The sequence below is a fragment of the Chiloscyllium plagiosum genome, chromosome 43 (assembly GCF_004010195.1).
Source record: "Chiloscyllium plagiosum isolate BGI_BamShark_2017 chromosome 43, ASM401019v2, whole genome shotgun sequence".
Taxonomy (NCBI): domain Eukaryota; kingdom Metazoa; phylum Chordata; class Chondrichthyes; order Orectolobiformes; family Hemiscylliidae; genus Chiloscyllium; species Chiloscyllium plagiosum.
The window spans coordinates 1,385,667-1,402,283 of record NC_057752.1 but is presented as its reverse complement, the minus strand read 5'-3'; the positions used below and the strand labels follow the sequence as shown (position 1 = coordinate 1,402,283).

The window sequence follows — 16,617 nt, the reverse complement described above, 5'->3', positions numbered from 1 at the left end:
AAACCCTGCGTGGTTTCTGAAGGGGAGGCCCAATACAAGGAGCTGTACTTAAGACACCTACTGGCTAGCATGGGAACTTCCACACAACCCTTGCCCTGAGTGGGAAGGAAACTGACAGTTCACCATTCTGTGTCCAGGCACAGTGGCTGCTGTCAGTATCTCTACCGAGATCAAAGAGGAAGGCTTTTGATGTCAACCCCTTCCCAATGCCAGTTCCCTCAATTCGGCTGAAAGTGTCTGTCTGCGAGGTCCCTCTGCTTCCTAAACAGCTCCACCCCACAAGGCCACACCTAAATACAGCACAGTTTGTAGGCTGGCCTTCAGAAGGCACAGGAGAGCTGAGCAAATCCTGGTCAGTCCCTCAGCCACCATTAAGTTACAGTGGGCTGTGAAATAATTGGCTGCCTACTGTCAGTGGACAGGATTCCCAAACTAGCCCCATCTTGCCCAAACTTAATTAGGAATGGTTTTTCTCATGTCAAGAACCTGCTGTAGGTACTCCTGCCTGAGTGGGCTGCAGCCCATTGACTCTCGAAATGGAGCTTGAATTTGGCTATCAAAGCACGTTCAAATCAGGTTACAGCCTGATTTACTGTCGGGACTTCTGTTATATGTTGCCATCAATATTTCCTTCAACCCAATGCCTGGTAGCACCTGTGAAACTTTATGTAAAGCACTGCTCTATCTGAACACCAACAGTTATAACTCGGGAAAAGCAGTTGTGACCTGTCTGGGTGAGGATTCCGTTTTGTTTGGCATGGGAGTCTTGATATCAGGAGAGGATTTTTAAAAAAATAAACTTTGGTTTTGGATATGAATGACGCAGGGAAGTTTGCTCTGAGAAGATAGTGTTGACATCTCACTCAATCACTGCAGTCCTTTTGTGGTGCTACCCAATGATCAGTTAGCCCAGGAATAACATTAGCAAATTTGCTGATGATACAATGCTGGGTGGCAGGGTGAAATGTGAGGAGGATGTTAGGAGATTACAGGGTGAACTGGACAAGTAAGGTGAGTGGGCAGATGCATGGCAGATGCAGTTTAATGTGGATAAATGTATGGTTTCACCTTCGAGCAAAGGAAACATTTCACGAATGGATCCTGCCCATCGAGTGCAGAGGAAACACAATAGACAAATCCCAGCTGACCGTTGTTAGCCATTTAAACATTGAAGGACCTTCTCAGCGAAAGTGCAATTAACAATAACATGCACTCCAGCTCTCTGTTTGTCAAATCATTACAACCTTATTTCAAGTACATATTTAAATTACTCACCGAGTTCAGTTTCTGGTTAAGCGTAACTCCTAAGATGGGGGATTCCGTGATTGTAACGACAATGGATATCAGGTGATGAAAGCTAAATTCTTTATTGATGCTTATTGGCTGACGATGTAATGTGATAATGGCAGTTGTTAATTTTTCAGCCCAATCTGGAAATTTTCTAAGTCGTGCTGCATTTGGCCACAGGCAGCTTCACACCTTTAAGAAAGAGTTGGATAGAGCTCTCAAAGATAGTGGAATCAAGGGTTATGGAGATAAGGCAGGAAGAGGATACTGATTAGGAATGATCAGCCATGATCATATTGAATGGCGGTGCAGGCTCGAAGGGCTGAATGGCCTACTCCTGCACCTATTGTCTATTGAATTTCAGGGTACTGGCCTAGCAACAGTTAAGGATCAAAAATATATATGTTCAAACCAGGCTGGTGTGTGAGAGACTTGGAAGGTGAACATAACAAGGATGGTGTTCCAAGGACATTGCTGCCCTGTTTTGTCTTGATAGTAGACACACATGGCAAGTTGGGCCGAAGGGCCTGTTTCCATGCTGTAGATATCTATGACATTTCTTTGAAGAATGCATTGATTGCATTAGCATACACATTAAGAAAGTGCAAATGCCGTGTACTTTATTAAGCAAAAAAAATAGACTCTTCATGTTCAGTGAGATAAATAATTACAAATGGTGATGAAATTGTTGATCATGTCAATGGAAAACAAATAACCAGTCATTTCTGAGCCTCTGCAAGATTGCTGATTGATACATTGCTGTCTCCTTTTCAGAGTGGCTCAGGCATATGTGAATCAGCGGAAACTGGACAATGAAGTAAAAACGCTGCAGATCCAGGCCGCCCAGTTTGCCAAACAGACTCAACAGTGGCTTGGTATGGTGGATAACTTCAACCAGGCTCTCAAGGTAAACTGAACAGTGCAACGACCTAATCTACAGTAACGTAGCCCAGCATTTGTTAATGACCTTGATTGTGCTTTTGACATGGTTACAATCAAATTCACTTCAAATAGCTAGCTTGATTTATTTCCTGCAACAAGGGGGAAAACATGATTTTATCCCTTCAAAGCATTCAAAGTATTGGTCTTAACGTTTGAGCAATAGCTTCGCTGAAGCAGTTGGAGCGGCAGGGCCTGTGAAAGAAAGAATTTGCATCATGTCCTTAATGTCTCAGAGCACTTCACAGTCAGAGAATTTCTTCCAAAATCATTGGGGGGGACTAAATGCAGACTGGGTGACCAACTTCACAGAACACCTCTGCTCAGTCCACCAGTGGGACCCCAGCCTTCCAGTCATTTGCCATTTTGATACACTACTCTGGTTACTTGCTCATGTTTCTGTCCTGGGCCTGCTGCAGTGGTCTAGTGAAGACCACCGCAAGCTGAGAAAATAACATCTTATTTTCCAACCTTCTGGACACAACACTGAGCTCAACAGTATCACACAATGAACTCTATCTACGGTATATAACCCCTGTCCACCATGACTTAGCCCATTTTCTCAGTTTCAGTTTGAGCTGACCTTTTCTTCTGCGGTTCGCACCCACTCTGGATTTCTTTGTCACCTCTCAACAATCATTACCACTCGATCTTTTGTTCTGTGACACCTTTTATTTCCTATCTCCCTTGTCCTCTTATCCTTTCCTGACCTTCCCTTTTGTTTTACTTGCCCTTTTCCCTTCTCTTTCATAAAAGTCATCACATTTCTCCCTCTCTCTTCCGTTCCAAAGAAGAGTCACGTTGGACTTGAAACATTAACTCTGCTTCTCTCTCCACACCGTTGAGTTTCTCCAGCACTTGTTAATGTCCAAAATGCTGTCAGTATTATTTTGTAGGTAAGTGGTAGCCAGGTTGCGCACAGCAAGATCCCATAAGCAGCAACGATATGCATGACCAGTGAATTGCTTTTGTTGGTGTTGATGAAAAGAGAAACGTTAGCTGAGGAATTCTGCCTGTCAATTAGTGCCATGAGTCTGTTCTCCCCCGAGCAAGTCGCTGTGACCCTGGTTTAATGTTTTAACCAAAAGGTGCCACCTCTAACCGTGCAGTGCTGTAGTGTCAGCCTAGAGGATGTGCTGAGGTCCTGAAGGGGGCCTGAATCCTGAGGCATTTTGACTTGGGATGAAAAAGCTATCCTCTGTGCATGCTTCTGCTTTGATCTAAAACCAATTATTTTTACTATCTTAGTGCTGCCCAAGCATGTACATGGTGTATAATATCTGTGCAACCCTGTAAATCCTGTGAGCACGCTGTACCCTGACTGAACCTGATGGGTGAAATGTGCTGCTTATAATTTTCAGTCTCTTTGAGAGGGATTGGTTGGGGGGAATTGGTTTAATTTACACATTTGCCTTCTGATTGTGGGAACAGGGAATTAAATGTATCTGATTTCTGGCATATTGCCATACGCACTTCAACTATCGTCACTTCGGAAATGTTAAACCTTTGAAATAATGAGCTGCTACATCTTCCCAGCAGTAATCAGAGAGACTGTACAGTCTGGACAGCATAATCACTTAATTATCCCAGGTTAATGACTATCTCCACTGATGTCCCAGGTCAGGGAATTGAAGCTCCATCATTAGATAGACAGTAGTCAGTTACTCAGAGTGTATTGTCTGTGGTGGCATATTCACTGAATTTTTTTTTAATTCCTTGCCGCTCAGTCATTGTTTCACTGGATGCTTGTAGTATCTATCGGGTAAATCTATTTTCTTGATGCTACCCACACTCCTGGTTTCTCTTTAAGGGGCAACCTTTTCACACAGAGGGTGGTGTGTGTAAGGAATGAGCTGCCAGAGGAAGTGGTGGAGGCTGGTACAATGACAACATTTAAAAGGCACCTGGATGGGGACATGAATAGGAAGGGTTGAGAGGGATATGGGCCAAGTGCTGGCAGATGGGACTCGATTAATTTAGGATATCTAGTCGGCATGGAAGAGTTGGACCGAGGGGTCTATTTCCGTGTTGTACATCTCTATGACGATGACTTCAGATAGGCTTCTGCAAATTGACACAATCAAAGCACGGTTGAACATCTCAAATGACAGACTCGTCTTGCGCATGGGGTTTTTGCTTGGGGAGGAAGACCGCCATCTTTTTAGTTTAATGTCATGTGCGAATTCATCTGATGACGTGTTTCAACATCACCCTGTACCACCCTCTAGTGCATTTTGTCCATTTCGGAACTCATTCATTACACCCCCTTGGAACGACCAGAGTATGCTGTTTGCCTTCAATTGAGAGCCCACACCTGTGGCTGTGAAGCTGCTTAATCTCTTAAGAGACCTAGTTAACTATTGATGCTCTAATTATTTTCAACTCTCCAGCTGCTACTCAAGCGGCCTTTACCTTTTGCGTTGAGAATTTGAAGCTGCCTGTCTCTTGTAGCGATTGCATTCAGGAGAGCTGCTACTTTTGTGGAAAATGTGGCTCATTTTGGGGGTTTAGATATTTACTTTGATAACTTCCTTTTTCCAACCTGCTGTTCTAACTCTGGCGATGAAGTAACTACAAGATTTCCACTCTGCCAATCACAGCGACTTTAATAAATAAGATTATTCAGGGCAATGTGGCTTCAATAACTTATCAGCCACCAGACTAATGCATATCTGTGAACAGGCTTGGAAGTCATTGTTTAATGTTAATGGAGGTTCTTGCAGATTGTAAACTGTTCTCTATATTATTTGTTAATCATTTCCTTAAGAAAATAACACGAGGGCACATGAAAATATATGACTTCGTTTATCATTTTAGGAAAACACTGGAAGGTAGCAATGTTGATAGATAACTGTATTTCTGCGTTACGTTGAACTGCTAAAGATTCCTGGTATTATGAAGTTGGAAAACTGTTGCAGTGTTTGTTTTCTTTGTATTTTCTAACAGTCATTACTTCAAAACTTACCAGGCCCCTCCCTCACGGTTATTTTGCAATTTGCTGTTTTCCCCAATTTGTAAAGACTCAAAGGACTTTGCATTTTCAGCTTTCCAAGTGTAATCTTTGTTATAAGGTTTAGAAACCTTTATTTGAGGCTTTCCCTAACAGCTCATAAGAATATAAGAAACCGGAACAGGATTAAGAACATGAAACTGTAGAAATGGGAGCAGGAGTTGGCCATATAGCCCGTCAAACCTGTTCTGCCACTCAATCCAGTCAAGGCTGATCTGATTTTGGCCTCAGCTGGACTTTTCTGTTTGTCCTTGTGACTCCCTTATACAGCAAGCTTTGTTTTAACTGGCACTTTGTGAACCAGCACTCTGGATAAACTGGCAAAAAGTGTATACCTCCAAGTATTGCAAAGTCTACTGTATTATTCTCTCCAGTTATTACAGTTTTTACATTTATTAACCTCAGTGTAAATATACTTGTTCAATCGAATGGCCACAAGAAATATCAACAGTTGAGATTCAATTTCACGTCAGTTTCTCCTTCAATACCTCCATGTGGTCAGTTAAGGGTGCAAGTGAGAAGGCTCTCTGCCAGTAAGTTTTATTGAAAGCAAAGTTGCATTATTATTTAAGTGATTTATGCTGTGAACAAAGTATAAACATTAATATGTATATCCCCTGCGTTACGTTTCTATTACTTAATGTGTATTTTTACATTGATAACTATAGAATCATAGGATCCCTGCAGTGTGGAAACAGGCCATTTGGCCCAACAAGTCCACACCGACCCTCTGAAGAGTGACCCACCCAGACCTAATCCCCTACCCTATCCCTGTAACTCTGCATTTCCCATGGCTCATTCACGTTAACCTATACATCTTTGGATTTTGGGAGGGAACCAGAGCACCCAGAGGAAACTCTCACGCAAACGTGGGGAGAATGTGCAAACTCCCCACAAACAGTCGCCCGAGGCTGGAATTGAAACCAAGTACCTAGTGTTGTGCGGCAGCAGGCTAACCACTGAGTCACTGTGCCACCCTATTATGTAGGAGCTCTAGATTAACTGAAATAATTTAGATGTGGCCCAGAGATTCTCCTGGACTTGCCGAGAATTCCTGTTTCTCCTGAAGGTCTCCCAATAAACCTTGTAAATTGGGAATCCTTCTTTCAAAAGCCCTTAAGTACCTTATCGAAGGATACAGCATCAGCAAGGTGGATGGCTTCTAAGAGACAGCCCTTGGCTCTTGCATTAAAAACAACCCTCCCAAGGCAGTGATCCCAGGGCACTCCATCTGCTTCTTCCATGGGTCCCACAATGATCTCTGGTGAAAGCGTCACTGTATATACAGCAACAGCCATGCTCTTAGTGACTGCCAACAACAGAGAGCTGTTGGCCTCTGCCTGGTAACTCTCAGCGGGCAGGATTTCTGTTGCTGGGGTCCTAAACCCTGGGAAAAGCCTGATGCTGACCAGTTAATTACTGGAGAGGAACTTAATTCAGTTGAACCTCCCTCACCGAAGCAATGTGTGTTTCTCACCTGTTCTCCAAAAGCAAATCTTAGCAGGACTTATACACTTAATGGTGAGGTCCTGGGGAGTGTTGCTGAACAAAGAGACCTTGGAGTGCAGTTTCATAACTCCTTGAAAGTGGAGTCGCAGGTAGATAGGACAGTGAAGAAGGCGTTTGGTATGCTTTCCTTTATTGGTCAGAGTATTGAGTACAAGAGTTGGGAGGTCATGTTGTGGCTGTACAGGACATTGGTTAGGCCACTGTTGGAATATTGCATGCAATTCTGGTCTCCTTCCTATCGGAAAGATGTTGTGAAACTTGAAAGGGTTCAGAAAAGATTTTCAAGGATGTTGCCAGGGTTGGCGGGTTTGAGCTATCGGGAGAGGCTGAATAGGCTGGGGCTGTTTTCCCTGGAGCATCGGAGGCTGAGGGGTGACCTTATAGAGGTTTATAAAATTATGAGGGGCATGGATAGGATCAATAGACAAAGCCTTTTCCCTGGGGTGGGGGAGTCCAGAACTAGAGGGCATAGGTTTAGGGTGAGAGGGGAAAGATATAAAAGAGACCTAAGGGGCAACTTTTTCACGCAGAGGGTGGAATGAGCTGCCAGAGGAAGTGGTGTAGGCTGGTACAATTATAACATTTAAGCGGCATCTGGATTGCTATGTGAATAGGAAGGGTTTGGAGGGATATGGGCCGGGTGCTGGCAGGTGGGACTAGATTGGGTTAGGATATCTGGTCGGCATGGACGGGTTGGACCGAAGGGTCTGTTTCCATGCTGTACATCTCTATGACTCTGACTATGGGGCCCACATCAGGAACGTTAAATTTAGACCTAAATCTATGTAGCGGCTATTAGATTCTCCCCATTTACTTGTATGTGTGCCATCAATTCATCCAGCTTGTGATGAATATTGTGTCCATTCATGTAAAGAGCTTTTTGTTTTGGCCTTTACCATGTTTCTCTCCTCTAACCCTATCTGTAGGTCCTGGGGCTCCTCATCCACACTCCATTATTCAGTCTAGCCTCTCGCACTAGCCCCATATCACTCGATTCCCTTAGTACGCAAAAATCTATTGATCTCTGCCTTTTGAATAAACTCCTCAACAAAGCAGCCACAGTGCTCCTGGGTCGAGAATTCTGAAGATTCACACCCTTTTGTGGAAAGAAATATATCCACTTCTCAGATCGAAATGGCCAGAGCCTTATTCTGAGACTGTAAACCCTAGCTGTAGGCTGTCCAGCCAGGAAACATCCTCCTAGCCACTGCCCTCACCTGGGGATGTGTTAGATTAAAGATCTAAAGGTCCCTGGTTCAATCCCAGGTTTTGGCAATGAGTTCATTCCATTTGGCTGGAGCCCATTCCTGCTCCTGCTCCCTGTCTCATGATGGCCCAGAGGAAGCCAGAGCCAAGGGAGCAGCTCAGCCCCTTCCTGTGCCTTGCTCACCCTCCACCAACAGCCATTGCCCCCACCCACTGTAGTTCTGGCAGCTGGGTTGGATAGCACAGATGGTGAGCACGGCTGTGGGAGCGGCAGTGGGCTCAGCAGTCAGCCACGTGATGGGGAGTGTCCTAGCAGGTGCCCTCAGTGGAGGGAGCAGCTGTGTGCTGGCCAAAGCTGATGTTACCTACCAGGAGCGTCCACTGGCAGTGCCTGCAGCCACAGCAGAACATGCCAGGCCAGTTGAAAATGAGGCAGTTCCTGGAGGCTGCCTAGAAGCAGCACGATCTGCGATGGGTTCCATGAGGTGCTAAAGCAATGCAAATTATCATCTGGTCTGTCTTGAAGATCGGAAATCTGGGATTTGGGGAGAAATCCCAGGAATATAATGATCCTGTCTATCAAGCCCTTCTGATGATTTCTTTTTTGCATTATGTACAGTCACTGAATGTGAATAAAATGTTCTCCAAAATTGGAGGTAAAATATCAAATGTGGGGCATTGTGTAGCCCTGAGCAGTGGAGGTGAAGAAGCTCTGGCATGTTGGGATGAGCCCCATGGTAAGACAGTCCATTGGCTCACACACAAAGAATAGCCATACGTTCAGAGTCAAGGGTTGTACATTTAAGACAGAGATATGAGACATTTCTCATCTCTGCGGATAATGGATCTATGGAATTCTTCACTGCAGCTGAGGCTGAGAGATTTTTAATCAGTAAGGGAAGTGGAAATGTGGAAAAGGCAGGAAAATGGAGTTGGAAGATTATCAGATCAGACGTAATCTCATTGAACGGTGGAGCAGACTCAATGGGCTGAATTCTGGATCAGTGGTGCTGGAAGAGCACAGCAATTCAGGCAGCATCCGAGGAGCTTCGAAATCGACATTTCGGGCAAAAGCCCTTCAGGCCCTTCATGATTCCTGATGAAGGGCTTTTGTCCGTAATGTCGATTTCGAAGCTCCTCGGATGCTGCCTGAATTGCTGTGCTCTTCCAGCACCACTGATCCAGAATCTGGTTTCCAGCATCTGCAGTCATTGTTTTTACCTCAATGGGCTGAATGGCCTCCAACATCAATTGGTGTCTAAGAATGTGTGCAACACTCTGGGAGGATCGATGACCCTACGTCACGGGGCTCGGTACACTTGAACAAAACATCAGCATGGGTAAGTCATTGTGTCAAAGGGGAAGGGCAGAAAAATAGATGGAGAAACGATCAAGCCTGTTTGGTTAGCAACACTGGATTAATGCTGCACTGAGCACCATCTGCTGGCTTGGAGAGAAAAATCAAATCAATCTGAGCATGACCCTGGCAAATCCAGTTTTAACTTGATTCACCAGGCCAGAAGAATTGCCGTTCTCATGGAAAGGTGCGTTCAGAAAGGCAGCTGTTACTTTAGTCACAGTCTAATGTGGAAGGGTGATGCTGATGCAGTCGCATGTTTTGACTTGATGTATACCTGTGTTTCATGCTCCATAGCTCTGCTGCTGGCTGCAAATTCTCAATTCTGTTTCTCCAGCTGGTTTGCAAAGAAAAAAACAAAACCTTGCACGCCCAGGAAATGCAAGAATAAATTGCTAAAACTCAGCCTGTCACCCCTTTCCTGAAGCTGTAATCCAGTCCTTCCACAAGCAATAGGACACAGACCAGCACAGGAAGAGGCCCTTCAGCCCCACCATATCTGCGCTAAACATGATGCCATTCTAAATCACTTCCATCTGCCTACACGTCGTCCGCACCCCTCTATTATCTGCCTGTTCGTGTGTCTGTCTAAATCTGCAATATGATTTATTCCCAAATGATGTTACTGGGGGTATCTTTACAACTGGGCCTTAAAGCCTCAGTGCATGAAAATAGGGAAGTTGCAACTTAACGTAGGACATTCATGATCAAAAATATTTAGCTGTCGATTTTAATTAACCTTTGAAAAGCAGTTACTGTTAAATATGTCAACATGGCACAAATCTGCACACAGCATGGTCCTGCAAAGAGATAAGTAACCAGTTAATCGACTTTTGGTGGTGTTGATGAGGCACAAGTGTTAGCCAGGAAACTGCATGAACTCCCCACTGCTCCTCCATTAGTACACTGACATCTTTTTAAAGACCAATTTGGTTTCCGTTTAACATCCCATCTGAAAAATGACACCTCCAACAGTGCAGCACTCACTCAGTCCAACAAAGTGTCAGCCTAGATCAGCATTTCCCGAACTGTTTTCTAATACGACCCCATTTTAACACTTGATGGTGAATGCAACCCCAGATGCCAATGAAAGCAATAAAGTAGATAACATTCAGTATGTAATTAATGACGACATGTGTAAGTATGAAAGCCTATGACAGAAATCCTGGGCACTTGATTACTGTGTTGCTGCTTGTTGCTAAATCTGCATCCACTTTCATGGCTAATGCTCCGGAAAATGTACTTAAATAGGAGCATTGCGAGGATAACTCTCTCATCCGAGAGAGAGACTGGTTCTGTGGGTCCTCTGGGATTATGGCACTTTCCTTCTTGAGTTACTTCATAGCACAGCTGGTCAGAGATGTCAAAACTCAGTGCTGGGAGTTCATTTTATGATTGGTTAATTCTCATTTCTAGAACAATACAAGCTGGGGGCAGGGGGCGGAAGCAGGAGATGAATGTGATTTTATTTCTCTCAATGCCATCTACTAACTTGTTTTAGCAACACTGGCCAAGGTTCTGTGCTCAAGTCCTAGACATGGGTTTGAATCCACTGCTATCTGAATTTTAACTGGAGGTTGGTTACGGTGTGTTGGAGGTAGTGAAGACCCCAGAGGAGATTCAGCAGAAGATCGAGGAAATTTTGACCCCAGCTCTCATTTACAGAATGCTAGATGATGTGAATTTTGACAGGGGAGATGGGGAGGGGTTGTCTCCCCTTGTGGGAGAGTCTAGGACCAGAGGGCATCATCTCAGAGTAAGGGCTCGTGCATTTGAGACAGATGATTAGACTCGATGGCTTGAGTGACCTACTTCTACCCCTACAGTGTGACAGACCCAGCTGGGTGCCCAAATGAATAGTTACTAAAATTGGTCTTGGACTGGGGATTTGGAAGTCACTGTCAGTACTGGGAGAGAAAGGCCTGATGTAAGATTGGGAAGACCCAAGAATTCCTTGCTGGGTTTGGAGTGGGAAGACATTCTGCTCCTCCTGGCCTGCAAGGATTTTTCCAGAGCTTAACCTTTGCCTTTTCCAGCCACTCTGTGGTTCTGCTGTTGGGATTGGCCTTTTGAGGACCTCCCAAATCCAGATGTCAAACTGGCATTCCAATGCTGATGTCATGAAGGCCGCAGTTTTCCAATGTAAGGGAGGTTCCCACATTTGGAAGACCCCGACCCCCCCCCCCTTTGCTTACTTTAAATCAAGCATGGCATTTTTTGGCGGGGGAGGGGCCTCTGATCCTGATTGAATCATGTTCCACAGGTTAGACGGAGGACTCTTGCTTCTGATGCATTCTCAGACTTTCTGAAATAAAATAGTCAGAATGATGGAAATTGTAAATAAGGGAACCGCTTAAAAGGCCTAACAGCATCTGTGAAGAGAAAAACTTAAGTTAACACTTCAGGCCTGTGGCAAACATTTTCATGAAAGAGGGGTCTTTCATGAATGTTGCTTCTCCCTCCACAGATGCTGTTTGACCTGCTGAGTATCACAGCATTTTCTATTTTAATGTCAGACTTTGAAATCTGCACCACTCCCCCCCCCGGTCATCTGGTCTAAGCCCAATATTGAAAAGGCAGAAAGCCCTCCCCTATATCATCCAACCACCCATTCTGTGGGAAAGCCTGGATGGCAATGTTTGTCAGCTATGTAGTTGTGCGGCAGGTCACCATGAGGCACAGTCATGTCCATGTACACAAGCTCGCACAAACATTGTCCTTCCGTTGCACCAATAAAGAGAGTATGAAATATTACATTCACGAATAAGGTGAGCTGCAAATTTTAAAAAAGGTTTCTCATACTGGCTAACAGCTTCACAGCTGCATAATGTGATGACCAGATAAAAATAGTGCAAAATCTGACACGCCCTATCCAATGGAGTTTTCATTGCTTTCTGTTGAAATTTCTTCAGTTTGCATTGAAACACACCCCTCCACAATATAAATGGAATTCAAGGAACCAGATCACCAGTTTCCTGTTATTGTCAAGTTCAACTGTAATGCCTTAAAATGACTGACTGTTACCCATCTTGCCTTTAATATTTTGTACTGCCTCTATGGCAGTGAGCCAGTTAACATGGATAGAGATGTGGCATGTCATGTCAAGCAGCAAGGTGTAGTGCAAGTGACTGCTGGGATGCAGATGCACGCCTCACTCGGTCCAGTTTGCATAATCCCAATCTTATTATCTACTGAATCCATTCCAGGCATTCCCACGTAAGAGGGCAGAAAATCATGCGGCGGTGCTCACTCTCCTAAACAGGCAGATCACCAACCGTCTGTTTTAAAAACAGAAAGGTGCTGTAAATCAGAAACATAAGGTTCGATCCCAACCTCGGGTGACGGTCTGTGTGGAGTTTGCACATTCTCCCCGCGTCTGCGTGGGTTTCCTCCGGGTGCTTCGGTTTCCTCCCACAGTCCAAAGATGTGCAGGTCAGGTAGATTGGCCATTCTAAATTGCCCGTCGTGTTAGGTGCATTAGTCAGAGGGAAATGGGGCTGGGTGGGTTACTCTTTGGAGGGTCGGTGTGGACTTATTGGGCTGAAGGGCCTGTTTCCACATTGTAGGGAATCTAATCTAATCTAAACAGAAGTTACTGATAAAGCTCAGCAGGTCTGGCAACATCTGTGGAGTTACCGATTTGCATCCGGTGAGCCCTACTCAGAACTCATCTGCTGAGCCTTTCCAACCCGTCTGCTTGGTCTGCCACAGGGGGTGAGCGGTGGAAACCACATAACTCAATGAGAACAATCTCCCCTGCACCATGAACCATTTGCAGTTGATGTACAGTTTTGAGCTGTTCACTCAGAAGGTGCAGTGTAAATTCACAAGCATGTTGTCTGATTTAAGCAGGTGTAAATACAAAGGAAGACATGAGGAAGTGGGTCAACACTCAATATCTGAGGAGATTGCAGGGTGATTTGGTGTGATGGGATAGCACAGGCTGGCCCAAGTATGTACTTTGACATGGTTTTGGCATGGAAGCAGGCCATTTGGCCCATCAAGTCAATACTGGTCCTTAGAGCATCCCACCCAGACCCACCCCATCCCTGAATTTCCCATGGCCAATCCACCTGACCGGCATCTCTCTGGGGCAATTTCCCACGGCCAATTCACCCTAACCTGCACATCTCTGGACTGTGGGAGGAAGCCTGAGCACCCAGAGGAAACCCACCCAGACACGGGGAGAGTGTACAAACTCCACACAGACAGATAGTCTCCCGAGGCTGGAATCAAACCCGGGTCCCGGGCATGGTGAGGCAGCAGTGCTAACCACTGAACTGCAGTGCTGCCCGAGTTCTGGTTGGAAAAGCCCGAAATATGTTTTTTTTTCCCAAATGCCTGGAGTTTTAGTTCCAGGGCACGTTTCAGTTCCTTTCCTAGGCTCCCTAGCCGGACTTCAGGCTGATTGATAGGTTTGGCAGCCTCTCTTGTTAGAGAGTGCAGTCCAGAAACCAGTTTCCTGATGGTGCCGGGCGAGTGTTCAGGGTTGAGCTGAAGGGAGGGGTGGATGGTGATCACAGACATGGCGAAGAGTGACTGGGCGATCTCTGATTGCAGGAAGAAATCATGGGATTAAGAATTAGTTTGTTGGGTCAGTGGAAATGCTGTGGTACCTCCTGGCCCACAAGCACTCCCATTATGGATGCCCTTCTCACCTTCCTTTAGGAGCCAGGTTTCCGAAGGCTGATTGTAGTTCAAATGGATGTATGCAGCCTTCTGAAAAGTGACTGACCAACTTGCTGAGCGCTGTATGCTCATTGTATTTCCCTCCCAGCCAATTCTGCCCGACAGTAAAACCAGAAGTGGGATAGGAATCTGTCAGAGGTTGGCGTTACATTAGACATTTTACTATTTGTGCTTACCTATTTTGGAGGGTTAACCCAACCCCCCCCCCCACCCAGTTGTTTCCAGTAGGTGCAGGGCCAGGACTCAGGAAACACAAGATTAAATGTCAGCTATTTAGGATGAAGAGCAAGCAGAGCCATATTACACAGAAAGGTTGTGAAACTGTGGAATGCAAGACTGGAGTTTGTGATTCAGAGCAGGGTCAGAAGACCGTGCGAATGTTTTCAGGAGAAGTTGGCCAATGTCTGAAAGAGCCCAATCCTACCTGGTCTCAGATGCAAGAGTAGACTCTGCCCTGGTGAGTACTTGGATGGGAGACTGTCTGGAAATACCCAGTGCAGTAGGCTTTAGGGCTCTTCTGGCATAGTGGTAGTGTGACTACCTCTGGGTCAGAAGGTTCAGATTCAAGTCCCACCTGGTCCAAAGGTGTGTCATAACCTGTCTAAACGTGTTCATTTTCTTTTCAAAGCTTGAAGAATAGGTTGGAGAGGTAGTTGAAAGAAAACAGAATAGAGGGAAATGGGAGCAGGGTAGGATCATGGGATTAGGGTAGCCCAGTGGTTAGCACTGCTTCCTCACAGTGCTAGGTACCTGGGTTCGATTCCAGCCTCGGGTGACTGTCTGTATGGAGTTGCATGTTCTCCCTGTGTCTGCATGGGGATTCCTCCCACAATCCAAAAGAGGTGCAGGTTAGGTGGATTGGCCATGCTAAATTGCCCCATTGTGTGCAGGTTGCCTGGGTTACCAACGGTAAATGTGGGGTTACGGGGATAGAGTGGGATGCCCTTTTGAGTGGTGATGCAGACTCAATGGGCTGAATGGCCTCAACCGAATGGCACTGTTGGGATTTTGTGACTTACTGATGGAGGGGTGGATCAATACCAACATGAAGTGCTTGGATCAGACAGCTGTTTTGTTTTTCCAGTTATTGTAGAGGAAGCTCCCTGCTGGCCGAGTGAACAGATGTCCTACCTGCCAGGCAAAATGGTATCTCCCAGGTTTGATTTCCTGGCATTCATTGTTGATGCTCCAATCAGCTGGAGAGCAAGCAAGCTGTCTGGGTCCCTCCTCTTGCTCAGTATCAAATAACCACTGCTGGGAAGTTTGAATGTAAGGACAGGATTACAGTTCGTATGATGCCTCCTATTAGCACATATCTTATCATATAATCTTTGCCTCTGAGTCAGAAGGTTGTGAATACAAGACCCCTCCAGGGTCTTGAGCACATGCAATAGCGCTGATTAATACATGACAGTGGTATGAAGGGATAGTTGCACTGTCAAAGGCTCTGGCTTTTGTGTGAGATGTTAAACCAAGAGTAGATACAAAAGATCTCATGCCGATTTCTTGAAGAAGAGCTGTCCTGGCTCTCATTTTATCCTTCAGTCAACATCACCGAAACAGATATACTGTTGGAACTCACTGTGAACTGCATTTGCTGCCAAAGTCATTCATTGAACACTTAAGTATTTTGAGACATCCTGAAAATCTGAAAGGTGTTGCAAGTTCATTCCATTTTTTTACTGGAAGACTGGCATCTGAGGGCAGTGCCTAAAAACTGGCAGTGCCCCCATGGGTCATTTTAGAGGGCCAGAGAGGATAGCTATATCGATAAGCAGCAAGCGGGTGTTGTTCTTGCCTTGCTGACTCTGTTTGTTTTCTCTGCAGGAAATTGGTGACGTCGAGAATTGGGCAAGAAGCATTGAGATGGACATGAGAACGATTGCCACTGCCCTAGAATATGTCTATAAAGGACAGCTGCAACCTGCAACATGAAGCCTCGAATGTGAAACTGAAAAACGGGCATTTTGAGAGGAAGAGAAGCGTCTTCACAATTTAAAGCTGACATTCTTAAACAATCTGTAAAGCAGGGCCTTCCAACAGGATGGTTGCACTAATCCTGCAGTGCCCTTCTCGTTGGGGACTCTTCTCCACCCACTGCACTGACTGTTAATTACAATATCCAAAGCTTGAACACAGTTATCCAAGACTTTATGCGTTTACTTGTTTTCCCAGAGTGCAACTATCTAGGAACGATTATGTATAAATGCCAAAAGTCTGGAATAAAATATATACAAGCCATTTCATTTTCCACTGCTAAAATAATTTGTTTGAGTCTTTGGTTGTTATTGGCAAATTTTCTTTTAAAAGGACACCAGAGAGAATTCTTGGTAGAAATACTCAGTGGACTACTGCCCGGTTGAAACCAAACTAATTGCATTTTGATCAGATTTCCCCACAAGCTCTGTCCTCTGTGCCAAACAGTTCACATCGCACGTTGCTGTATTTGGTCCCCTTGTATTTATTTGTCCAGCCCGAGGACATTGTTACGTTTCCTTCCTGCAGTCTATTGTCTGCGATGATGTCAATTGCCAGACGACAGCTATCACTTCTCCGTCTTGGAGTGCACTGTCACTCGAGTGACCTCCCTTGCCAGACTTTACACAGCAGCTGCTGCTTG

The 16,617-nt window shown here is 45.2% G+C and overlaps 1 protein-coding gene across 1 annotated transcript in view; it reads left to right on the top strand.

Annotated features, from left to right (window-relative positions):
* The window catches only part of bloc1s1 (biogenesis of lysosomal organelles complex-1, subunit 1), a 98,347-nt gene extending 82,099 nt beyond the window's left edge, over positions 1-16,248 (top strand). Inside the window, exons 3-4 of the mRNA XM_043681790.1 lie at positions 2,062-2,194; positions 15,825-16,248. Of these exons, the coding sequence (XP_043537725.1) occupies positions 2,062-2,194; positions 15,825-15,932 (241 nt within the window). The 3' untranslated portion in view covers positions 15,933-16,248. The remainder of the gene's footprint in view (positions 1-2,061; positions 2,195-15,824) is intronic.
* Positions 16,249-16,617: the final 369 nt, after the last annotated feature.